Source organism: Saccostrea echinata, unplaced genomic scaffold (genome assembly GCF_033153115.1).
Source record: "Saccostrea echinata isolate AGI-Se365-2 ecotype Australia unplaced genomic scaffold, CSIRO_AGI_Sech_v1 ptg000009l, whole genome shotgun sequence".
Taxonomy (NCBI): domain Eukaryota; kingdom Metazoa; phylum Mollusca; class Bivalvia; order Ostreida; family Ostreidae; genus Saccostrea; species Saccostrea echinata.
This window is the reverse complement of record NW_026889758.1, coordinates 10050156-10077316: the sequence shown is the minus strand read 5'-3', so window position 1 is coordinate 10077316 and position 27161 is coordinate 10050156. Positions and strand designations below refer to the sequence as shown.

Sequence of the window (27161 nt, the reverse complement as noted above, 5' to 3'; positions counted from 1 at the left end):
TTTTGTGGTTTGATGTGACCCATAAATTATGTTCTCTATGAAATGTAAAAAAATTCTCACTACTGATAAAAATGCTATGCAGAAAACATTGAACAAGACTGATGTATTATAATTTCTGTAATTTTATTGAGCTGTAACTTGGTGTAACAAAATGGATGATACAAGGTGCCTGTATCTGTGACACACAGCTTTATCTACTGAACACAGTAACATTTAGCTAAAACTAAACAATGGATGAAATCTCAACATGTTTGTACATAGAGGGACATAATATACTCATCGTCTACAGTACTGTACAAAAAACAAACTATAATGTGGTAAGAAAGCTCTGGTAAAGTGAACAACACAAAAACATTTGAACAAATATAACATTAAAAATTTTCGGAATTTTAATTGTTTCAATATTATTCATACTCATGAATTAAGCAACTCGTAATAAATACGCAATAATTTTTTTAAAATGAAATTTAGAGAATTCTATGCTTTTGCATCAATTTTATCATTTGAAAGATAAAAATCAAATGACAAAAGAATGTAGCTAATTACGGAACTATAATTATGCAAGTTATATTTAGACTTTATATTGTAGGCACCAAAAAGATTGCTCGACAGGAAAGCCCTGAAACATATCAAAGGACTAAACATGAAAAATGCAAAAAATACATGATTTAAATAGAAAAAGATGAGATATTGAAAACACTGTCATTTCAAATTCCACAGTAAAAATACCAGTACACAAAGATATGACAAAAATGTGAGATGATTAAATAATCAAATTGTTAGCAAAAGGGATTTGTGTATGCATGAGCTCTGTGAAATACATGTAAAGAGTTGTATCAGGCACTTCATGGTAATTAATGCTTCACCTAATGTACATTTAAAATTTAAATGGCAGTCCATTCAGAAAACTTTTCACATAAAAAATTGCAGCTTCCTAGTTCCAGTTTGTTAAAGAGTTATTTTTTAGAAACAATACTACTTAGATATTCAGACATGTTGAATTTGTATGAAGAGACCTATGCAAAACAAACTGACAATACTGTCCACATAGTGATAAATCACTGGAACTGCTCGTAAAACTAAAAATACCGCACATTAATTTTGATGGTTTACTCAATTTTCAAAAAGAATTTTCTGACAAGACTACCTTTGCGAAAAACGAAAATTCATAAATGCACTTAGGTTTATTGCTAGAAAAAATTTAAGAAAAGAAAAATGCTTTCTCAATCTCATCCATAGTTACTTTAATTCCTTTAAACAAATTTAAGCTAAACTAAGTTTTTAATATACATGATGAAAAAAAAAGATCACTCAAAAACAAAATATACATATGAATTTTATGTACAACCTACAAACAAGTCAATGTGGCCATAACCCCTGAACTCAATCACTCATACTATTATTTCATAAACTCACTTACAAATGGATTCTAATTTACATCACTGACAACATTTGCCTGAGTATTTGAACAGATATACACTTTTATAACTCTAATATTTGTGATTCAGTCAAGTATTATATGGTTAGCATTACAATATTCTAAAATGTCAGTACATTATTTATTTTCTGTATCTTCAAATTAATCAGAATAAAATATATAAATCTGCATAACTGACATAATTCATAAACACAAGACAAACAATACCAATATGATCAAATTTATGTAAATAAAAACTATATGGAAAGATGAGTGTGGTAGGACAACCTATGAAGTTCACACATGACATAAATGACATTCCCATTAATAATGATAGCACATTTTAAATAATGATGAAATAATACGGACACAGTGCTGACTGTTTAATTTCTTTGGAATTCTCTGAAATTTGTTTATCACATAATTAGCAAAATAATTATCTATCTTATAAAAACAGTCTATAAAATCGTTTTATCCTCTAATTTATGGTTATATATATAGTGTCAAATGATTCTGATCAGAAAAAGTTCCCCTCAGTCAATCAAAGACTCAATCCCCACATATGAGCCTGGACATGACCTTGGGCCACTTGAAAGACCTTCAACAAATCCTGACGTGAAATCATCTCCATCACTCTCATTGCGAGTCTCTATTGCACTGCCTGCTCTTTTCAAGTCTTTCTTTGTGCTTCCTCTATATTTCTGCTCCTTTTTGATGTAGCGTTCAGAACCATGGTTGCTTTCTCCGTAACTACTGCCACTGCCCCTACGAGTCAGCTTGCTTCTTGGGACTTCTGGTTCGGGCGGAATGTCTTTAGTATAGTCAGACAGTTTAGCTGTAACATCAGCAAACAATGTGAGGTTGTGAGATTCTAAGAAATCTGGGAGACTCTCAATCTGGGAAAATAATGGGTTCACAGAGGTGCGTGATCTATGATAAGACCTCATCAACTCTACCTCAACGCTATTGCACATGTCAAAGTCCTCCTCTGAGAACTCACGAGCTCCCTCCATTTTCCAGGGCATGGTTTCGTCTGACCATCGGACCAAGAATTTCAAAGCCAGTCCCACACACATATCAATGAGGGGGTTCTCCCTCTCGGGTTTGAAGTAGAATTGATGAGCTGTGCTGTTGGTAATAATGTGATCGATATCCAAGAAGTCTCGAGCAGCCCATTTAATTCTCTGTCCCCAAGTTTCATCTTTCTCATAGTAGTGGATTTTGAAATCAAACTTGTCTGTAATAAATGTAAAAGAAATATTTTATTAACAAGAGGCCCAGGGGCCACATCGCTCACCTGAGCACTGTGGTTAGGAAAAAAAGGAAAAATCAGTTTAGTATTGTAAAGCTTAAATGCATAAGTGGTCCCAACCTACCCCTAAAAGGGAGTGGGGGGGGGGGGTATGATTTGAACAAAATTAAATCTACACTAACTAAGGATGCTTACGTAATTTTTTGACTAACTGTGACTTTTTTCTCTACAAGTTTGAACTTTCATTGTGGCCCCACCCTATCCCTGGAGGTCATGATTTGAACAAACTTGAATCTACACTATCTGAGGATGCTTCCATATAAATATGACAAACCGTGGCTTTGCTGTTCTTGAGAAGATTTTTAAAGATTTTTACTATATATTTCTACGTAAAACTTTGATCGTTCATTGTAGCCCCACCCTACCCCCGGGGGTCATGTTTGAACAAACTTGAATCTACACCACCTGAGGATGCTTCCATATAAATATTACCAATCATTGCTTTGCTGTTCTTGAGAAGATTTTTGAAGATTTTTCCTATATACTCTATGAAAACTTTGATCGTTTATTGTGGCCCCACCCTAACCCCATTTCATGATTTGAACAAATTTGAATCTACACCACCTGCAGATGCTTCCATATAAATTTGACCAATCATGGCTTTGCTGATCATGAGAAGAAAAATTTTTGAAGATTTTTCCGATATACTCCTACGTTAAACATTAATCGTCCATTGTGGCCCCCCCCCACCCCCGGGGGTCAAAATTTGAACAAACTTGAACCCACACCACCTGAGGATGTTTCCAAATAAATATTACCAATCATTGCTTTGCTGTTTTGAGAAGAAGATTTTTAAAGGTTTTTGCTATATATTCCAATGTAAAACTTTGATCGTCCATTGTGGCCCCACCCTACCCCCGGGGGTCATGATTTGAACAAACTTGAATCTACACCACCTGAGGATGCTTCCATATAAATATGACCAATCATAGCTTTGCTGTTCTTGAGAGGATTTTTGAAGATTTTTCCTATATACTCTATGAAAACTTTGATCGTTTATTGTGGCCCCATCCTACCCCCGGGGGTCATGATTTGAACAAATTTGAATCTACACCACCTGCAGATGCTTCCATATAAATTTGACCAATCATGGCTTTGCTGATCATGAGAAGAAGATTTTTGAAGGTTTTTCCTATATACTCTTACGTTAAAATTTAATAGTCCATTGTGGCCCCACCCTACCGCCGGGGGTCATAATTTGAACAAACTTGAACCCACACCACCTGAGGATGCTTCCAAATAAATATTACCAATCATTGCTTTGCTGTTTTTGAGAAGAAGATTTTTGAAGATTTTTCCTATATATTCCAATGTAAAACTTTGATCGTCCATTGTGGCCCCACCCTACTCCAGGGGGTCATGATTTGAACAAACTTCAATCTACACTACCTGACAATAATTTCACATGAGTTTCATCTTTCCTGGCCCATCGGTTCTTGAGAAGAAGATTTTTCAATAATGCCATTAATTTTTTGCTATTTCGTAATTATCTCCCCTTGGAGGAGGGCATGGCCCTTCATTTGAACAAACTTGAATTCCCTTCACCCAAGGATACTTTGTGCCAAGTTTGATTGAAATTGGCCCAGTAGTTCTGGAGAAGAAGATGAAAATGTGAAAAGTTTACGCCAACAACGACGACGACACCGCCGACGACGACAGACAACGGACAAATTTTGATCAGAAAAGCTCACTTGAGCCTTCGGCTCAGGTGAGCTAAAAAGGTAAGAAAAATTTCCCTGTGCTCTAATAATATACAGTTTTCTAACTGTCCATCATTTTTTTCTAATTTATGCTAGAACAATCCAGAAATAAATTTCAAATTATATTATTAATAAGATTAAATTCCTTAGCCCTTAGTTTGAAAATGTAAAACTTTAAGATATATCTATGAAAAAAAAAAAGTAGTAATTCAATTAGAAAACCACAAAAGTCTAGCAATTTTATTTTTAGCTACACATTATCAAATAAAAGAACAGAGACATTAGTCTTTGGTGACATATTTAGCTTTTACCGAATTAAAAAAAAAAATTATGACGTCAACTGCAATAGAATGAATTCATAATCTGAATATCAATTCCGTCATACAAAGATAGTAAATCAGTCACCTCTGGTTTTAGTTCTATTTTGTTGACTATTTATAAACTTGTCAGTAATTAGTTCTTGACTTATTTAATTGTCTCCTCATATTTCAAATGCTTTAGTGATGAATAGATTTAATATGCATCATACTTAGCCACCGGTACATATTATTCATTATACCTCCATTAGGAACAATTGTGTTTTTAACACTTTGCATGTGGTCTAGCAGCTTGCACTGTGGTTTTTGCATTTAAAAAAAATGAAACTTAAACAGCAAGAAAGCCAGTTCAAACTGGAAATGGACCTAAAGGAATAATTCTGATAGTTGGCCTTTACACTGATGTGCACTATACATCTTGCTTTGACAAGCCATTTCCTTCTTGCTTATTAACATTGCCTATATATAGTAGCGGTTAATATATTTAACTTCTAGTCCCGGTATATACAGGAAGTGTGCTAGGTGGTAAAAGACAAGCTGTAAAGCACTGACAGCTGATGTCTGATTAACACATACTGACGTTCATCATTACAATGTCTGTCTATCAAACTTTGGACACATTTCCTAAATGATGAATCATCAGATATTCAGTCCTTCATCTAAAAAAGACTTCTGATTACGTCATCACGTCATATACCTATTCTGATTGTGGTATGCAGTAGTAAGACCTATAGAGCATTTTGTCATATGAGACATGAATGCAAATAAGTGTATTTATCTGACCCTAATTTAATCTCGAGAAGAATTTTAATCTGTGACCTGTATGTTTATTAACTGCATCTTATAAGAATATTTACCTAATAAGTTCAAGCTCCTTTAGACAAGCTAAGAATGTGCATTATCACTGAGAACTTAAAGACTGCCAACTAAATACCTAGACATTTATGGTGCAGACTGTACACTCACCTGCACTGCGCCACCTGGTGGCACAAAGACAGTAAGGGCCACGACTTCCGACAACTAACAAGGCTAGCTTCAAATGCTGCTTCCCCTGTAAAACAAAAATCAATGCTTTAATCAAATCTATTTCTCAGAGAACAATGAGAAAATTACAGTTTTGGAATGTCAAGAATATTGCACTGCTGTGGCATTGAATGTGAAACCCTGTTAATACTATTGAATTTCAATAAGGCAGAGGTCATGTAAGTGTTCGGAATTTAATCAAGTCATATTTATCAATGAATGTTAAGAAAAAAATGGCTGGAATGTTACTGAGTCACAAACACTGAACATAGGGTTAGGTTGGTTGATCCAAACAATCATTTGAAATTAAACCAACATTCCAAAGTTAAAAAATATTTATACAGTATTATTCCTATTTTATTACATTTATAATGTATGCAAAATTTTACTGATCAAAATTATAATAAATTTATATACTTGTTTTAATTGTACACCATTATCTACTAAAATTCTAACTCCCCACTTCCTATACAACACCCACAATTTTAAATACTTCATCTTTTGTAAGACTGCATCCCCTCGCTGTAATGGGTGCTGAAATGCTCCAATGGCCTAAATCTGTTACAGTGATAGAAGCTAGCACAGACACCCAGTGTTTTGGTGCAATTTATTTGCCCTTCATTTCTCCTTGTGAATATCAAACAGAATTAAATGTCCTTCAGTTTATCATTCTCCTCTTAATATCACATACTCAAAAGATTCCACAATGAGGCTAGGATTTATGACACCCAGTATCAGCTGTTTTTTTAGTAAAGGTTATTTACGTAACTTATAGCACTCATCTCTTTACTGATCTAGTACACTGAATCAGTACCATCATGTACCAACTCATTACTATAAAAACTAATTAAAAGTTAATTTATCACAACAATTATTCAAAAGTTGAGTAAGTTAATGACAAGTGTCATAATTATATTTAAAGTTTTAATGTAAAATTTTTCATCATAATTCCAAGTTTCCAACAAAAGACTGATACATACAGGTGCATGTAACAATGCTTTCGGTCCCTTGATGGGAAATCTTAATTCCCTGATTCTGAATTTGTGCTTTTACCATGTTATACCAGCAAGTCCATGTGATAATTAACCCTCAAGTCTATATATATTCAATGACCCTTTTCAATGACCCAGTGACTTCTTTTAAAAGTTAACAGAACGAAAGAAATGGACCCCTTTTAACTTACATAAAGCTAGAGAGATAATTTCACCTACAGGCCATTTATTTAACATAAACTCCGATATTCTTTTGATGGGTGGGATTTTTCACCTTGTGACCTCTGGATTATTGATTTGACCTTGTGATACAGGTAACAAGGTACAGACTTTTGTGTTAAAACTCATTAACATTTCTGCATATTTTTACCATAAATATGAAATCAATCTTTCTGGAAAGCATGATTGTCAAGTGATTTCAATCTACTGATGTTGAGCCTGACATATACGTCAATACAAACTTGATTTACACGACTTGCGCAATATATTTGTGCGTAAAAATTATAGGCTATGTCGGTGACTTTTTTCAACATCAATGCACAATAAATCAAATCAGTTCAAATACAATGTAAATATATTTAGCGAGACTAACAACTGTCCTTTGCTTTATGACACACATACTTTCTCAGGATTCATTTGTTATCTGCATGATGCTTCAAGTATAGCGAGAAAATGTACAGCAATTCTGTTGAAATTTCAAAATTGCCATTACATATAAATTTATTCATTGTCCTAGTCTTCAATTATAGAATAAAACAAATATCAATTTTAAATAAAAACAGAATTAAAGATGTGACAAAAATGGCTAGTTTAAAAAAGTAAAAATGCATGCTACAGTTAACTCATGAAGTACAAAAATGTATACTGGGGTAAATATTATATATTAAGTGAATTTATGGATAAAGCGAAGATTTTAGGGTCCCTCACAAAATTATAAGTTAACAATTCCTTGTTAAATATTACAGAACAATGAACATACACAAGATTGATTCTGTGTCCTTGTAGCTCTAGGTTAAAAAAATGAAATTCACAACTATTATAACAAATCTTTTTAAGGTCTCAAAATTTTAGATTTTGAACTGACATAATTTTTCATAAATATGTATATTTTGAAATTTTATGAAATTAATAGAAAACTTTTTTAGTTCTCCAAGGTAAATTTTGTAATCAAAACTTCCCTGAATACATTTGGTAGTCATAAGTAGGAAAATATATTGTGAATTTAACGAATTAATTATACTACTTATATTATAAATTAAGAATTACAGATTTAGTAAAGAAAATTCACAGGTTCTCAGAACTTTGCTATATTAACCAAGTTTTACTGTACTTCAATTTCAAAAGAATTTTCTAAATGCCTAAATCATGTATATATATGAATATTTCTCAACTTGTATCAAATAAATGCACCAATACATTAACTTACTTTAGTAAAACCAAATTTGTAACATTCTCTATCAGATACCATCAACTATACAGAAAATTTCTAACGAATTGTCTGAAGACATTAACATTTCTCATGCTTATGTTGTGCAGGTAGATCATGATTCTTACTCATCAATTAGCATTAATCAATTCCACCTCAAACATGAATTTCTCAACTCAAAATGATCTGCATGATCATAACTTTTATAATTAAGCAAGCACTATCAAATATCCTCAAACATTATGCCGAGTAAGCAATGCATTTTTGTAAAATGTCAGAAGTCATAAATTTTATTAAAATCTTGATTTCTCTAGATACAACAACAAACATCAGTCAAAAGAGCGCGGCCTGAATATATCACAATAATTTTCTTCTAACTGTAAGAACATGAAGAACAACCTCAAATGTTTGTTAACAAACTTCATATATACATTGATGTGAAATGTCTGTATTAATAGTAAATGTCCCTTCAAAATTTTGTTTACCATTATCACTTCATTATTTAATTTAATTTAAAATGCTAGCATAAAATATTGCATCATTACTGTAAGCAGAGATGAATTTTGAAAAAAAATCTCGTAACTGCGTATTATTTTACCAGAAACAAGTATACCGGAGTGTAAACTTCATTTACTATCAAATGTAAAATGTCAGCACTATTAAATGTCCTTGCAAAATCTTGTTTACCATAATAATTTCGCTAATTAATATAATCAAAAATGTTAATTAAAATACAAGCCCATTCGTGTGAGATGAATGACAACATGAATAAATAATTTACTGGATGAACAACTTCTCAGCAACTCAATCACAAGAACATGAAGACTGATGGTTGCATCCTTGAAGTTAAACATGTGCTTACCACATGTATTACAATAAAATTACAGGTATGCTATATGACTGTTAAAGGAATGATCACTCTAATGACCGCAGACCCAGATTTGGATTTTACCTGGAGAGATCTATAATCCAAGGGTAGATAACATCACTGTTAGCCCTAGGGCCTTTCTTTGTGATGTAACTCCCTATATACTGGGATACACAGGTCAATAGTTTAATTACTTGAACTTTTTTTTTATTTCATACATGTATACAGTGGATAACCTAAAGTAAAGTGTAATGTACTCAACAGAATGGGTTGCAACTATATCCATAGAAAAATATTTTCTTAAAAAAAAAAGGTATTGCCTGGCTCTTTAATATGCATGCCTAGATGTGGTCAATACATCTACTCTTACCCCGGGCCAAAATGGTAATACAGTTAAACTTGGGTATCAATGTGTAATACCCTGGGCATCGAAGTGAGTCACTGTCAGCGGTTCTGAACAGGGATACAAATATCTCAAACTACTGGATATACCACAGATTTTAACAGTCCCACCTTGTTTGAGATACTAAGGGCCCCATTTTACAAAAGAACTTACGATTAAGACCAAAATGTAATTTTGAGAATAACTTTCTTTTTCACATTTATTTGAAAATGGTTTTAATCTTTAAAAAAAATGAAAGAGTGATATTTTTATACCAGCATATTTTTATCAGAAACATTAATTTTGCAGGATTTTACAACCAACTAAAGATTTCAGTCTTAGTTGTAAGTTCTTTTGTAAAATGAGCCCCAAGTTTGACTATACACTGTATGTTACAGTAAATCTTGGTTATAGCAAACTACTGGGGACCTGTGAATTTACTTCACTATATCTGTAATGAGTTACATCCTTATAATGAATACACTTAAAATATATGTATTTATAATTATAATAAAGTTAGGACAGTATATAATCAACTTCCTACTAAACTTATAACCAGGTTTGACTATATATGGTCTTATTTACATTATAACCAGGTTTGACTATATATGGTCTTATTTACATTATAACCAGGTTTGACTACAAACTGTCTTATTTATATCATAACCAGGTTTGACTATATATGGTCTTATTTACATTATAACCAGGTTTGACTATAAACTGTTTTATTTATATTATAACCAGGTTTGACTATAAACTGTCTTATTTATATTATAACCAGGTTTGACTATAAACTGTCTTACTTACATTATAACCAGGTTTGACTATAAACTGTCTTACTTACATTATACTCCCTGTGTTCCACTACAGGAATCAAACAGGCGACCGGTTTGTTGGAGCTGATCTGTCGCACCTGTATTCCTGATGGAATTTCCTGATTGGAGCAACATGGCCGAAATGACCAGCATTCTGTTACAGCTGTTCGTAAATAATTCACCAACCTGACCAAAAATAAAACAGCTGATGTGACAAATGTGAACAAGTCATCATTTATAACAAGAGAACAAATTTCCACTGTGCTATTTTAATTTACCTCCAGGTTTTCGCAAGTTAATTTATGATAAGGAACTAAAAACTGTGATTAAACAGAGAGGCTGCTATGCATAACTTTACAATGTTTAATTAATTATATAATGTTAGACTGGCAGCTTGTATATTTTTTTTCTCAAACATGAAACTGCTAAAAATTCTGAAAATTAATACATGAATATATATCTATATATTATATTTTTTAATCCTCTTTCTAAACAGGTTTTTGGGTGGACATTGAGATTTACCTCTGACTGTTACAAATGTACCCCCTCGTCTTTCCAGAGTCCTCTGATTTTTGCTTCGATGGAAAATTTTCAGAGGTGGATAGAATGTCAAACAAAGATAAGGATGTTCTGAATGGCTTGTCAGCTGTTGAGGGGCGCAGCCACAGGGAGGGATTAGCCTTGGACTCCCCTAACAACTCACATCTCAGCTTCATCGTTAAGTGATGACCGTAACCGTCCACATCAAAATTGAGTCGGATATGCTGATTTATCACAGTGTGTAAAGGAAGCCCGATTCCCACCCCATTATTTTTTGCCATTACAATACACTCTGTTGCATTTCCTGCAGGGTTTGTGATCACTTCCTTGCTAAAGAATCCATGCTTTTTAGTGGTGTGCACAATGAGTCCCACATTCAAATTTACCCTGTCTCCCGGACAATAAGGGAAAGTGGCAATCGACCTTGACCCCTGTGGAGGTGGCCATGACCATTTCTTTCCATGCCGCACAAGCTGTTTCTCAAGTCTCTCCGTTTCAGTTTGGAAGTTGTCCTGGTAGGACAAAGACAGTTTTACATCCAAAATTTTGACCCTTTTGGACACTCTGTTCCTGAAGATTTCCAGTGATGTGATCCCAACAGACAATGTCTTGGAAGCTGCCTGCCTTAGAATGTCACTGTTCACTTGTTTCTCTAAAATGCTGCTTGACTCCATCTTGGCGTCTTTATTGTCTTCAACAGCCATTTACGTATAGTTTTGCCTGCAACGAAGGTGTTCTTGGATGTGTAATATCTGAAATGATATAAAAGGAAAGTAATGTAAAAATTGAAAGATTTATTCATCTAATTTGCATTTAGTGTGATTACAAAATGCATGAATCTTTCACTATTTAACAACGAAACTCACAATTGAATAATATATAAAATACTCCAGTAAATGCTGTTCATTAAATCACTCATTACATAAATAGGGTGGATTTAGATCCCTTTAGTCGCAATCATCTCTCTAGCTATTCCAGCAGGTACTGGTCAATAAGTCAAACAGTACAAACCTTGTACGGCTCTCACCTAATTATTCCAATCAATCAATATTCCATTCAATTAAATCAGGAGTAGAAATCTGATTCCCTGAGATAAAAGAAGAGACTGGGTTCCCTGATCAGTCCAATACTGACACAGAGCAAGGTAAGCTCTGCCAGGGATAAACCAACTGTCACACTGTAAGCAGACACATCACCAAGACGTCTGCTTGTGCCAGCACTAACAACCAAAAGGTGTCATTCATTTGAATACACACTTTATATAATGAGCAGAGTATTTCCGGGACACCTCTATACATGTCATGTGACATGGACCAGCTCCGAGGAAATCAAAGGAGTTTTGTAATGAAGGCCTTCCAATTAAAATTTAGATGACCACTTGCTCCACTGACCACAGCTCTTGAGTATATAATACTGACCTGGTCCTATTGTTTGCTTGGAGCGGTCAGCTGTTGTGTGGAGAGATTAATCAAACAGAGTACAGAATGGTCCCTATTTTTCTTTCTTCTCTTGTAGAACATTTAAATCTATTGAAGTGTTTCAGTTTAAATGTTTGCTGACACAGCACAAGAAAGTAACTTTGAATCCACTAAAAAGTTGTACTAAATTAGTTTACCAAATATGTCCACCAAAGTTCCCTTTTAAATAAACTCTTAGAATGCCCTGCAGAATCATTTGACTCTGTAATATAGTCTATACTGGGGCCTTGTTTGGTGGAGATCAAATTACACATGCACCTCAAGTTAACACAATAGAATGAATCACGTGTTGAACCATGCTACATTATTTCACCACATTTGACAATGTAAAAGAAATATTGCAAAAATTTGAATTTTAATATCAGACTGGTTTTCATCCCCAAACCATGAAAACAAACATCATTGTCTCTTACTTTAACCTGTCTAACCTCTGTGGATTTTTTTCAATTTGCTTTCTGAACTTCATGTGTATAGATTGATTAAAAAAATAGACAATAAAAACATATGAGTTTTCAGACAAAGAATGAGCATCTTATCATTTATGAAAAACAAAAAGTACAAAATACTTTACAGGTGTATTAGATGTTGTTTACACAGATAAACAAGTCTCAATAACTGACCTATCGCTATCTATTACACATTGGAAGAGGAGCCCGCTGACGTACTTCTCACACGTACACATTACGCATACTTCTATACTGAACAAATATTACTGATATGTAATCAGCAGGTAAAGTTACATGTACCTCAACTGTACATGTCTTACTATCATCAAATTGTAAGAAATTGTGTCATACTCTGCAAGAACCATGAAAGATCAATTCTTTCAGGAAATTTAAATTATCGGGGAAAACATCAAAATATTATTTTCATTCAAAGACTTTGCTGGCTAAATCAAACATAATGTGCTGAAACAGATCCCAGAAAGTTATGCTGTTCCTTTGCAAAATTAGAATTACACTACCATAACTGAAATTGGACAAATTTGATAATTAACTTAAAAAAGTTTTCTTTTCAAATGTTTTGTTTTGAGAAATCTGAACCATGAAATGGTGAACCAGTAACATGGATCATTTCTCTGAATGACAAGTTTATAAACACCCAGGGTGTTCTTTAAATGCGCAGCTCCAGGCTTGGACTAACACCTATCATTATAGTCCATTATAAACTGTCAGACATTAAAACCAGCATCAACTGCATTCTACAGTCTCAGTTAGACTCCAAAAACTGACAAAGGTATTTTCTCCCCCTATCAAATCTTATAATGAAAACTGCATGAAGATGATTTACACATGAAAGAGGTATAATGTTCATCAGTTGAAGAGTACGTACAATTACAAGTGATGTAATAAAATTGAATTCAGCTAGATAGAGTGTGTCCTTGATTTTGTTGAAATGTTTTGGTCTGATTATTGCATTAATAAGAGAAGCAGACAATTAGTCTGACAAACATTAATGTACCAAATACATTAAAAAATACATGACATTAACATGATAAATCAGGACTTGAATGTAAGCTTACATTTGTGGATAAAACAGGTTGTAAGAATCAAATATCCCCCCTCCCTATTTGTCATATCATTTTAATTATGAGTTTTGTGTTATATTTGATGAAATCACTAATTACACACTGCGCAATTTGCAAATTTCAAATTTAATGTCCGATTTGATTCTATAAGAATATATTTTATTGGCATATTAAAGTATGTATGAGGACTGCAAAAGTTCACAGACTTCTGTCTTAACTTTTTTACTTAAATGTCATATATGTATTATATCCAAATTTGGTAGACATGTTTTAAATTCACAATGAATTCAATAACAATACAGTAAAACATGGTTATAGCGAACATGCTTATAATGAATTTACGCTTACAATGAAGTGATTTCATTATCCCTGTAGTTTTAAAATCCGTTGTGTATGAAATGAATGGATATTAACAAATTATGTTTATAATGAATCAAAATAGTTGGTCCCTGGCATTTTGCTATATGTGTTTTACTGTAGTATATTCCAATATCACGACAGATATAATGGTATTTCAAACTTATATGTACATGTATACAAATCTAAAACTGTGAAAATAGGATCATGGAGCAAGTCAAAATTTAGTAATTAATTTACAAACAATTCATTTCATAATGCCTGTACAGTAAAACACGGTTATAATGAACACGCTTATAATGAATTGAAGCTTATAGCAAAGTGATTTTCATTCCCCTTGGCTTTAAAATGTAATGTGAACTAACTGATACAACAAATTATATTTATAACGAAGCAAAATCGTCCGTCCCTGGCACTTTGTTATAAGTGTGTTTTACTGTAGTCGTATCTCTGAAATATTGCATAGAAATGAAAAATAAAATGTAAATTTCAAAGTAAGAATCATTAATTTATTTTGTACCTGCCAAATTGTGACTTAATTAATACACACGCTTCATTGAAAAGAAATCAATTTCAGCAGATAAGCAGTCATCATTGAAAAAGGCAAAAAAATATGACATTGTAGAAAGTCACAGAGCAGCGACTAATACAAAATTGAGTTGCACTTAGAAAAACTACATAATAAACTCTGAAAATGCAGGAAATATGAAATATAAAGTGAGCCTTGCATCTGTGTGTAAATGGTACAAGCAGTTTTTGAGTGGTAGAGATTCTGCGTTAGTTGATATATATGGTCTGAGAAGAAACAAGATTATCAGTGAAAATCTGATCAAAAGAGTTAATAACCTGATGGAAAGAGATGGGCACTTCACCGTGTTTACTGTTATGGATCTTGTGAAAGCAAATTATGAGCTAAAAAAATGAATTATGCTACTGAAACAATTGTTAACAATTACTGGAACAAAATGATATGTGGTATAGAAATTTTTTATTATAAGTGGGTGTGGGCTCTGACTGTGTGTGAAATGTAAATAGGGAGAGAATTTTTGAGAAACTCATGACGTTATGTTTTTGATGCTAGCCTACAATGCTTTAAAACTAAATAACATGAGTTTCATTTATAATCATATGGGGGAATTTATATATATGATAATGCGCTGATCTTGAATTTCTTGAATATAATGAAGACTAATAGTGTCCACAATCTTTTCGAACACCCTCGGAAGAATGGCATAATAAGGAAAGAATAGAAACACAGGTGTCATTCTGTGATATTGTCTGACAGATAATTAAGGTCATTGCATGGGTCCCATCCATGGTTCAGATAGCCGACCATTATTCAATTCTAATGACATTAGTCTGAACTCTGGTGCTTGAAGAGTTCTTTTTATTAAAACTCTCCAAATAAAGATTATGTTTCAGTGAACTTGATACTTTTAAATGTGACTGCGGACTGACCACACAAAAGCCTCAAAGGTTTCACCTTGAACATTCAACACAAACTTATGGATACTTATACAATGAACTAAAGCTCAACCATGTATACTGGCCAGTACAGAAAATTTTTTTATGCTCTTTTATTTAATACTATAAATACAGGAAACTATGAACAGTGTATTTTCATACAAATTTTAACTTTTATACTGGAATATGTTTCCATATCCAGCATCACATTGTATTACAGTCTCTGTAACAGCCAAGCCACACCCCAGCCCCCACACCCAACTGTCCTATTATAAATGTTTAACATCAGGAACTTTTTGAGGTAATAAGTGTTACTATATAAGTATTCTTGTATTACAATATACCTAAAACTTAAGTCCCCGGTAAGTGGAATGGCATAAAACACCTGTAATTATAAAGGAAGTATGATTCAAACTTTGTAATATTCCGAGGTTTTAAGATTAGATAAAACTATAAATGCCTATTAAATGGTAATGTATTCCACTGCTGTCAGTTAGCAGTACAGGCAGGTAATGTCCCTAGATTCCATCTAAGACAAGTGACCTTTCTGTTAGGCCACACAACTGAAAGACTGGGTTAGTGGAACAAATTCCTTCACAAGGTTATCTAGTGATCACTTCATCATTTCATGCCTGTTCAAAACATTATAATAATAATATACACCTATCTTCAAGTAACCTATCCATCTCTACCCCTCTATACAAATGCAACTTGCAAACTCAAGGTGTTATAGCTGCCTCAATGTTTCAGAGTTTGGAACATTCTTCTTCCCTGCATCTGGTAGACTTCTAGTGTATCCTCCTAACACAACATGCTGAGAACTTCTGAATTTACCTTTCAAAGATGTCCTACATGACTAAGATTATTGCCTCAATCTAAATACTTCTTATTGTTCTAAGTTCATTTTTAGACTTGTGTAAAAGGAAATCTTTTAGATAAAAAGTTAAGTTCAAGTGTATTAGTGATGTAATTCTCCTATCCCAAAAACAAAATGTGAAATACTACTTTAACAAATGTGTTTTAAATTACCTCTTCACCTATGACATGTCTGTAACACATTTACCTTACTTATTAATAAACTTGCATATTAATAAGTAATAAAAAGTTCTTTTATAGGATGTTTAACCTTTTTAGCAAATGCTGTATTCCAACAGATACATATATATACATCTTTCACAAAACTGAAAAAAAAAAAAGACAGATCAGGCAAATTATTCTTCAAAATAATATGCAAAAATTATTTCAAGAGAAAAAGAAAAAAAATAAAAGGAATGTCATTTTAAAGGTTTTCTCAATTTACCAAAAAGTTCATTCATAAGAACCATTCATAGATTTAATTAAATAAAACATAAATAATTATTTATTAATTTTTGACATTACTCATATATCTCATATGCTGGCTGCTTGTCTAAATTAGTCATTGTGAACACAGATGCTGTTTATGTACATAATTATGAAACTGCATGCACCCATTTATTTGTTTCTTAATTCTGTCTTTATAATGCTTTTTAACATTTAATATTCCTAACCATTCCTGCTGTAGTCTCAAAAACATACAGAGTTTACTTTTTAGGAGCTACATACTAATAATGTTTGGCAAGTCTTCATTCTTGAAAGTTTTCCAAGAAAGGAACATGATGAAGTTTTATCTACATATATATATCTACATGTTCTAGAGGTAAAATTAGTAGAGCAATTCCTTTAGGCCCAAAGACCAGCAAAAATATGATAAAGCACTCTTCTCCATAGGTACACCTGTATGGCAATCCATAAGCATTACAGAAAATATCAGGAATGCTTTTTCATCTACATATAAATCTTTGGCAGTTTTACACTGCAATTCAGATTATGTAGGCGAAAACCTGTCCACTTCTCTAAATAGAATACAATTCAGATGTGTGTGTAATACTTTCAGTAAGGTGTTAATATAAAGGACAATCTATTAATTATACTTATACTGAACTACTAGTGGGACTAGTGCTTCAGAAATTTTCCCATCATACAATGTCTTTTACACTATCTATATAGTAGTTCTTAAATGTTAATGTTAATTCTATACTTAACAAAAAGTTGACTGCTGCATTTTAAATCCAATGCCTGACCACTTGAAACCAGTTTAGATCAAATGACTGACTGCCTAAAACCAGTTTACTTGTGACCAGTGCTGACCGGGCAATCGATGGACACCCAGTCATTAGGGCATGAAGTTTGCTTATGTCCACATTAAATAACTAAGATTGATGAAAAGCATGGCAATGGCTATCTTTAGTTTACTGTTTATGACAGAAACTGAATTTCCCGTAATATTACTGTTAGATACCTGTAGATGAAAAATTTGAAATTTGATTTTTACATTCACTTAAACCAGGTAACCTCAAACAGCAGGTTAGTCTAATGTTAAACAATCAACACAAGTTAAGAAGTAGTGGTTCATAACTCTATGAACTGACACATTACAATGCAATATAGTAAACTGGTGAACATTAAGTGACAGAAAGAAATTCATCATTTGACCAAATAATAATATTTTTCACAACAATTTGTGTATAAATAAATACCACCTTTCAGTCAGTAACCTCTGAATTAATTAACAATAAAAAAAAGAAAGAAACAAATTTAGAATTACTTCATGAATTAAATTCTATCAAAGACAATGTTGACGCTTACCACAACTCTACATAAAGCAATATCCCAAACTTCTTAATTATAAATTCACTGCTAACTTATGAATGCTATGACCCTGATACCAACTGATCTACAAGAGATAGCGGAATGATTATACCCAACAAAGTCTGCATCGTAAAACAATAATTATTACATAATGCTATGTGAATTATCTCCCCTCTTTGTCCTAGTCTTTTGATTCAGGTAAAGTGGATTGATCCTGATAAAAGATCAGGCAGATTAAGGTTTTATACTTACTCAATGAGGCAGTTATACACCCTGTACTTTTAACTTGACATATTTGCCCCGATAACGAGACAGGTTCATTTAAAGGCTTATATATTATATAAGATATAATACCTTATACATGTATACTAAGTACTCCATGGGAATATAAAAATCACTACAATTATAATGATTCCCTTACAAATTATATACAACAAAGCATTTATAAACTATAAAAGTGAAATAAAAGTGAAAAGTGAAACAAGACAATTTCAAAGACACACATTTTGAGAGTTTCTTGCTGACAGACACATGATAAACATTTAAAGCTTTTTGCTTTGTGATCGATCCTTCACAAGTTCTGTCTTTGACAGGTTAATGGTTGTTCTGTGTAATATACTTCCCATGTACAACCTGGGTATATAGTACTACATAGTACGTACCCTGTTATTTTTAAGAAAAATGGTATAAATCGTCATGCAGATGTTGTAAAAATTAAAGGGCATTTCATTGAGGGAATAAAATCAAATAATCAGCATGCTGCTTGATTTAAACTGTAGTGTACATAACTTATGATGTCACATTTGTGTACTATCATGACAATTAATTTTAAAAAGTTAACATAAAAGCTTCAGATCTCGTTCACAGGCATATTCTTATCACTCTTACTTAAACAAATATATGTAGGGGATAAGTTCTTTGCATTAATATATAGCCTATGCTGAACAAATGTTGTCTCTATCAGTTATGATTTGTGATTTAGCAGTAGAGTTCAAATATTCACATATAAGTGCAAATCCTAAGTCATTTATTAACTTTTATCATATACAAACAAAAAACAAAACAAATACAATGCAATATTTGCACTGCATAAGTATTATAAAGTACAGTTGAACTTCGATCCTCCAATATATCTAAGTTTAATCTTGGTCCCGACAAGTTCAAGATGATAAGGTTTGACTGTATCTCTAATTCTTAGATCCCTTGCATCAATATTTTGACATGCCCTTAATGGTGCAATGATTTATTGTAAACGCTCATACCTCCAGTATGTGATGTCATCATATGGTGTAATGTAATGTTTATAATATATACATACAGTTGACAGTTCAGCAATCATAGTTAACTGGTTTTAACTTACAAATTATATGTGTACCAAGATATACCGTGGTAGATGGTTGCCTCTAGCCATGCTATCAAGGTATAAAATTTACTTCGACCATTCTTCATGCTTTCTTGGTCATTCTTTGGCAATTCCCTGGGACTTATTTACCTGACCAAACAAAAGGTATGCCTACAGCTGGTACACAGTCTCACACTGCTATTGTTAGCATACACTTTCCTTGTTAACTCTAATACCAAGGGCAAAAACAAAGATATAACTGAATGTATAATAGACATTTGGAGAGGTAAACATATATAGTCCAAATTTGTCATGAAATACATAATTTGACAATCTGCCTACCAGATGTACTGAACTGCCATGAAGACCACATATACAAATATTTCATATGTACAAAGTATGCATGCACTGTCAGCAAATACTTGCACATATTTTCTTTGTAACTTAATTACCAATTCATGAAAAAACCTGAGCCCCTTGTTCTGTCTTTCTCCCTTACAATCTAATAGTTATATTAATCTCTTACAATGAACTTATATGTCCTACTGTCATAAAGAGTTCAGTTCAAATTAAATGTAAGTACTAGCTGTACATTCAATTTAAGCCATCTTCACATGGAGGATTTAAGGATCATAACACAAACAAAAATTTGATGCCTGGATTGATATATATATATATTTTGACTGATTTTGAATAGAAATAACATAAATAATAAATCCCTAAAATATAAGGAAATCTTTAAGTTTTCTTAGGTGCTAAAATATGCGATTTTGTTTTGTAATTCTATACAAAATTTTGCACATATTTTTAAAATTGTGACAAAATCTTAATAAATTCTCCCACTTAGATGGCAAACATTATTCAGGTTATCCACTTGAATATAAATCTATGATAAATATTGCCAATTTCTGGAAAAAAGTTTGTGTTATTTATCCTTAATGTGAATATAACTTTACTTTGATGATTTAACACGCACCAAATTACGTTGCATTTACCTGTTGGAACATAAAGCAAAGCTTATTCAAATGAAGGAACGAATTAACAGTCCCCAGAAAAATATGCTAAAATAAAGTGACACCGTAGGTGACTTAAATATATATGAGATTGCGTGAGTGATTGAAAAAAATTTAAAGTATGAAGTTTTGGGCCTTTTTGACTAAAAGGTTAAAGTTTAAAACTTCATTTTTAAGCGAAGTTTTTAACCTCACTCTTTTAAAACATTCAATAAATATTGTCGTTAATTCAATGAAAAATTATCAAGAAGTATATGTATTGTCAATGAAGCTGTGTGGCGCATGCTTTTCTATTTTGTACTTATAGCCAATTTTATCATGAAAACAAACCCAGGAGATTTGAAAGATCTTGTAAAAAATTACAGATGAACCTGAATTTCTTCATTAATCTGATAGATCAAGACACTAACTCTTATCTCTGGGGTGGTATGGGAGAGTTAAACCTGCCATCTCCCCAGGATGCTAGACTAATCCTAATCAGTCAAAAAGTGTGCAAGGACTAACCCTAATCTTTTTGGTGGGTGCAAGACTAACCCTAATCTGTGGAGTGGTGTGCAAGACTAACCCTTATCAGTTGAGTGACTGTAAATCATATATATCTGGGGAATGGTAAAGTTTATCCCAAATGAAATAGAGATGCATGCATTTTAGATAATACTATACTTTTTTCAGAGAGAAAAACAAGGGTTAAAACTACTGATAATCTCTAAAAAGGGTGGGGGTATATATAACACCTATTAATATTTTAATTGCTCTGCACATGCATTTGGAGCACCATTTGATAGTAAAATCAGTTTGTGCCAAATAGAATAAATATGTTAAGTTATATCAATATAAATTGAAAACTGAAGTGGATGTAATTGGTTATTTCTTTTAATATTCCATAAATAGCGTGCATTTCAGTGAAAATAATTTTACAAAATTCAGTCCCAATTAGCCCCTTCACGGTAACTGTGGTACTACTCTTTTGCAGGGCAAAATAATAACGTTTGGCGAAGTTTTTGTTGGCAGATAATCAAATGACGTATATTTAACAATTACTTTTACGTCATATTTCACCAAACTATATCATTTTGCCCTGCAAAAGAGCAATACCGCAGTTACCGTGAAACAGTCCATAGGTAATCAAATTTTAACACATTTTCTAACCTGGATGACTGGTTGTAAGTGTGCTGCACATGTGTTTGTGTCACGTACATAATTATCTATAAGATGATCTATATCCATAGTCATGGTACAATTATATGTCTGCCTACTACCAGTCTGCAACCAATGTTAAACTTAAATCTTAAATGTGTCAACGAAAAAAAATTACGGACAAGACCATATCATAATGCAGTACCCAGGTAAAATCTCGGCACACGTACAGGTACACAATAAGTTTGTATACAGACACATGCTGACAATGTTCAGATCAATATTACAATGACTTATACTCTATTTACTTACTAATTTAACCATCTTTACGCATTTGCTTTCCTTAGTTTCTGTTTCCAATCTCTCTGGGTTTTCTTAATACAAACTTTAGTAATCACTTCCGGTGGCGCTTTTCAAAGTGTATTCAAACAATGAGTCACGTGGTGTAGGCGTACAGGTGCAGTAGTTTGAAACATACCTTCCACCTTGTTTCAGTATTTTCTCTATATTCTGTATTGTTATATAATATATGCCGATTAATTATTGTCACAATTTGCTGTGGAAAATATATTGTATATATTACACTATTTGACTTTAGTTTAAATACGTAAGACAAAGAAATATATATTTGACTGCTTGAACATGTTAACAGGTTAAGGAAGAAGGTACATACATCATTTATGAAAATGCAATGTATATACAGATGGCTTTTATATAATATAAGATAAGAATGGTATACATGAATGTATATAAAGCACTAAAGTGTTAAAGTGTATATATTTTGAAAAAAATCAAGTTTAGAAGAACTAAATATTCATACACGAAAAAAAAAAAAAAAAAAAGAGCGAGAAAGATTTTGCCGTGGACGTCACATGAAGAATTGAAATACAGTGTGCAAAATCATTAAGTCGATAGTGCATGGAGTGCATATGTCCAAATAATTTTTTGTACATTATTCATACTGCAGTTTTTATGTTCATAATTTTATTACAGAGTAGGTAGGCGCGGATCCAGGAATTATTTCCAAGGGGGAGGGGGGGGGGGTCCACCCCCGTCCAAAAAAAAAAAAAAAAAAAAAATTCCAACCCAAAAATTTCTTGACAAGGTAAAATCTATTTCCCAAACGTGAAAAAAACACCTATTTGGTGGTGGTGATGGGGTCGGGTCCACTGGGGGTGGGGTGGGGGGTCCAAAGTCTTTTTTATTTTTTATAAGTTTTTATGTGCTTCAGAATGTACTTTAAATAACTCTGCAAATTCCAGGGGGGGGGGGGGGTCCGGACCCCCCGACCCCCTCTAGATCCGCGCATAGTGGGGTGAATTTTAGTACGGGTGTCTACATAGTCTATAGATACATATTGTATATAGACATGTCCATAACATGTCTGAAAATCCATATGGGGTTAAGTTTATATTTATTTTTTTAACCTCGCACAGTCACATCAAGCATAAATAAGCTTTGTTATTGAGGGTTTAACCCCACAATACCAAAATAACCCCAGAATACTAGAAAATACGCACAATGTTAACCTCAGTGTATCTCTGGTAAGAGCCAGTCACAGAGATTTTTATCGTTTTATATTTTTTTCTATTGCAACATATTTCTTTTTATTATGTCAGTAGTCCCCTTTATATTTATCCACATGTAACCTACAACCTTTGGAAATTTACCGGGAGGGGGGGGGGGTATGTGCCCCCTACTCATCCCTCATGCATCCCGGATTAGCTAATCATAATGATAGAAAAAGAAAGATAACTCTTGTTGTGCAGATAAATTCCGAGCTTAAACAAAAACACACCAAGGGAAAATTAAATAGATTTAACACTAATTTGCATTTTTACGAAAATGTAATCGTGACTTTTACGGACTGTTTCACTCAATATCGAGTGTGTTTATGTGTCAAAATATAGTTAAGAGACGTACCTCAATAATATAAGATTTTTCAAAAGAACTTTTTAACAAGAAGTGAGGTGCATTACCATGCAGGCAACAGAGCTAGATATACCAGAGGATTGTATTTCCTATATAATCCTAGTGGGGATCACTGACTTGAATTGATGATACATGTACCAAATTTTTGGCGTTTATATATATATATATATATATATATATATATATATATATATATATATATATATATATATATATATATAAATATATATATATATATATAAATATATATATATATATATATATATATATATATATATATATATATATATATATATATATATATATATATATATATATATATATAATTGGAAATAAGTTTAGAAATCAAAGGAGAATATTTTTAATTATTATTGGTATGTTTCTAAAAGATACAAAATCAGATATAAGAGGAACGTCTCGTCAGACCTTAATAAATTCTATCATAATGGAATACCACTGCCGGTTAGAGTCAGTGACCGAGTGATTTTTTTTTTTTGGGGGGGGTTCTAAAATTAAGACTGTCTTATAAAAATTACGTATTATCTACAAGAGTTGAGAGTTTCTATTGTCATTTGACATTTTATACTTACCCTGCTTGAAAAACGGGGGTATATAGTGATGGGGTGTCCGTCCGTACACTATGTCCCTAACACTTTGGGGTACCTACATGTATCTCTGATCTGCAACTCCTCCTATATACCACTAATTAAATTTAATGAGACTTTCACAGAATCTTTATAACATGTACATAGTGCCAATGAGAAATATTTGGGATTTAAAATAGTAAAACATAGACACTGCCGTTCTTCTATAATATTGGGGATATCCATCTCTTATGCACAACTCTCCTATACCACATAATAGAATTTAAAGAGACTTTCACACATTGCAAAGCCATTTTACGTTTCGATCAGAGAGATTTTTAAGGGTTTGCCATAGCAAACCAAGGATACTGCCATTCTTTCTATAATACTGGGGGTACACCTCTCTAATACTTTGTGAAAGTCTTACTAAAATTGTTTCAGTGGTATAGAATTTATTACATAGTGCCATTGTGTAAGTCCTATTTTATGTTAATTCTGATCAGAGAGATTTTTATTGGGGGGGGGGGGGGGGTCCACAGCGCACAAAAAAAGAACTCGATCTGCCATTATACTAATATGGGAACGGAGTGGGGGGGGGGTCATTTTGTGAGTTCAGTGCACAGTACCTCTTCTTTTATGCTAGCACATCCTGCCCCGGCCTTTCTCACGTACATGTAGCATCGTTTTTAGAAAAGGAGAGGTGGGGGGGGGGGGTCAGCCAGGAAAATGTTTGACAGCTTTCCTCTTGAAAAATGTTAGAGACAAGCCAGAAAAAGAGGGGAAAATTGCATGTCCAAACTCTAAAATCCTAATTTAGAAAAAGTTTCCGACTCTTTAAACAAGAAAAAAATTGGATACATTAACATTTAATGATTGCACCATGCTACAACAAAAAGTTGGGTGGCCAGCAACGGCCTTACAATGAACATTTTCACACTAAAGTGACAGTAAAACTTTATATTTAAAAAAAAAAACCCAATGGAATGGAGGAGAACCCCCCTCCTCCCCTGATACTACGTGCCTGCCTTAAACTGGAATCTTGCTAACTCCTTCAATGATATATACTTTAACTGTAGATACATATACACATTTTTGTTTTACGCCTACAGTTATTAAATAGGAGAGGAGAAAAATAAAGACTGTCCAGGACTGCAACCCGGAGCCCCTGAATTACTAGCAGGTGCTCTACCAACTGGGCAAACTGACTGACTGCCACAGTTCACCAGTTATACTCAAAGAATTTATACAAGAAGAGGCTTTGTGAAATGAATAATACTATTGAAAAGGGTAGGTTGAAAATGTGCATTTTTTGGAAAATATGTCAGGTACCGTATCAAAATTGACCAAGATTACCAATATTATGTTACGAATATTGTTATGCAGTCATTTAGGTAACCTCAAGCTATTCAATATATTATATTTATAGAACAAAATATGTTTAATTAAAATCCTCATTATAGGGTCCAAGAACATGATCGATACACAATGATTCTTTTCAAAATGAAAGATATGGCGACATTGTCTTTTCACAACTTAAAGGGTTTTTTTTTTAGATCTAAAGCTCCAGACACACTCGATATATTCACAAGCTCACAAGCTAAGTCTTAACATTTCCATGTCTGTTTTTTTTTAAGTCCTGAAAGAAAAAGTTCGTTCAGCTCAATGCCTCTGTCAATATAAGTGTCCACTATGATCAAAACAAATTTGGCGGAGACTACCGGTACCCTGTATCCCCTATTGAACAATTGTCTTGGGATTTTAATTGCTTGATATTTTACCACTATCCATATTCTGAAAACGTACCTGAATTACTTCTATTAATTTATGTTCGAGAGCTGTTTATATCTTTGAGCAAAGAAAAAGTTTCATTGGACTAAGTGGCACGTTGTTCTGAACTGACTGTTTGTCTTTTAAAAAAATAAACACGAAAAGTTCCCTACGGCCGAAAAACTCATTTTCAAATGCAGATACGAAATTAAACAACTGTACCACCACTGTCATAGAGACGGTGAATTTGATTGAATTGCACCCAGATAATTTTATTATTTATCAGGAAGTCTAGGTTATCCTAGGGAATAAAAGGAGAAAAAATATTTCTGTTGGATATCTTTTCCTCATTACTAATGATTTCTTAGACCATACTATATACCGTATAACCTTACTAAATATAATTTTTAAATAAATTATACTTGATGAACCATTGAATTTTACGCGAAAAGATAGGCGACCTCGTTCGATAGATGAAAAAAAAGAAGACTTTTCGAAGTGGTTTTTACTTTTTAGCCATGGGACATGTGAATCAATTGTTTTATTTGGACCATATACACGTAGTCATGTACTAGTACCTGCCATGCAATTTTCACGGAAGTCGAATTCAGACAATCAGATTTTAAAACGCGATTTGAAGTTCTTAGAATGGTGTAAGCTAAAAAGGAGACAAAACCACAAAATGTACCTTGCGTCGGGGTCTTAAATTTTCAGGGTGAGGTTCTAGTACAAGGCCGTGACTACCATTGTCTTTGATCAAGAGAGGCAAATGACTCACTAAAAATTCAGATTTATCTGAAAAGAGAAAAAGTTTTACTTTGAACTTAAATTAATTATGTGTGTCTTTAACTAAATTTATACTTCAACTTAAGTTTCAATTTCTGTAAATTGATCATCTCACCAGGTGCTTTATAATGGTTTAGAAAGCATATAAATATAATTCAAGACTTGAAAACTCTCAAAGATTAAGTCTTTAATTTGCTAAAACACAGGTTTCGGGACCACCCACTTTGAATAAATGGTAATGGCACAATCTCTTGTTTTCGAGATCCATCCCTCAACTTTCTGTCCCCCACTTTCGCAAAAGCAAAGAGACA

General features: G+C 32.9%; 1 protein-coding gene across 4 annotated transcripts; it reads right to left on the bottom strand.

Moving 5' to 3' along the window:
* Positions 1-104: 104 nt before the first annotated feature.
* LOC133181748 (uncharacterized) lies at positions 105-22161 on the bottom strand. 4 transcript variants are annotated; one of them, XM_061316327.1, is made up of 5 exons: positions 22094-22161; positions 10775-11544; positions 10282-10438; positions 5713-5797; positions 105-2654 (listed from the first exon to the last, which is right to left on the bottom strand). In XM_061316327.1, exons 2-5 carry the CDS (start codon positions 11494-11496, stop codon positions 1951-1953), a joined length of 1668 nt encoding a protein of 555 aa, XP_061172311.1. In that variant the 5' UTR covers positions 11497-11544; positions 22094-22161; the 3' UTR covers positions 105-1950. The 4 variants fall into 4 exon arrangements, with proteins under 4 accessions (XP_061172311.1, XP_061172308.1, XP_061172309.1 ...); XM_061316324.1 differs by lacking the exon at positions 22094-22161 and adding an exon at positions 12211-12335; XM_061316325.1 differs by lacking the exon at positions 22094-22161 and adding an exon at positions 11820-11920.
* Positions 22162-27161: the final 5000 nt, after the last annotated feature.

Excerpts from the sequence above, each read along its gene's own strand:
- LOC133181748 (XM_061316327.1), bottom strand. The coding sequence starts at position 11,496 with ATGGCTGTTGAAGACAATAAAGACGCCAAGATGGAGTCAAGCAGCATT. Across the intron at positions 5,798-10,281 it reads TGGAACACAGGGAGTATAAT|GGGAAGCAGCATTTGAAGCT; the intron begins GTAAGTAAGACA and ends TTTGTTTTACAG. Across the intron at positions 2,655-5,712 it reads CACCAGGTGGCGCAGTGCAG|ACAAGTTTGATTTCAAAATC; the intron begins GTGAGTGTACAG and ends CATTTATTACAG.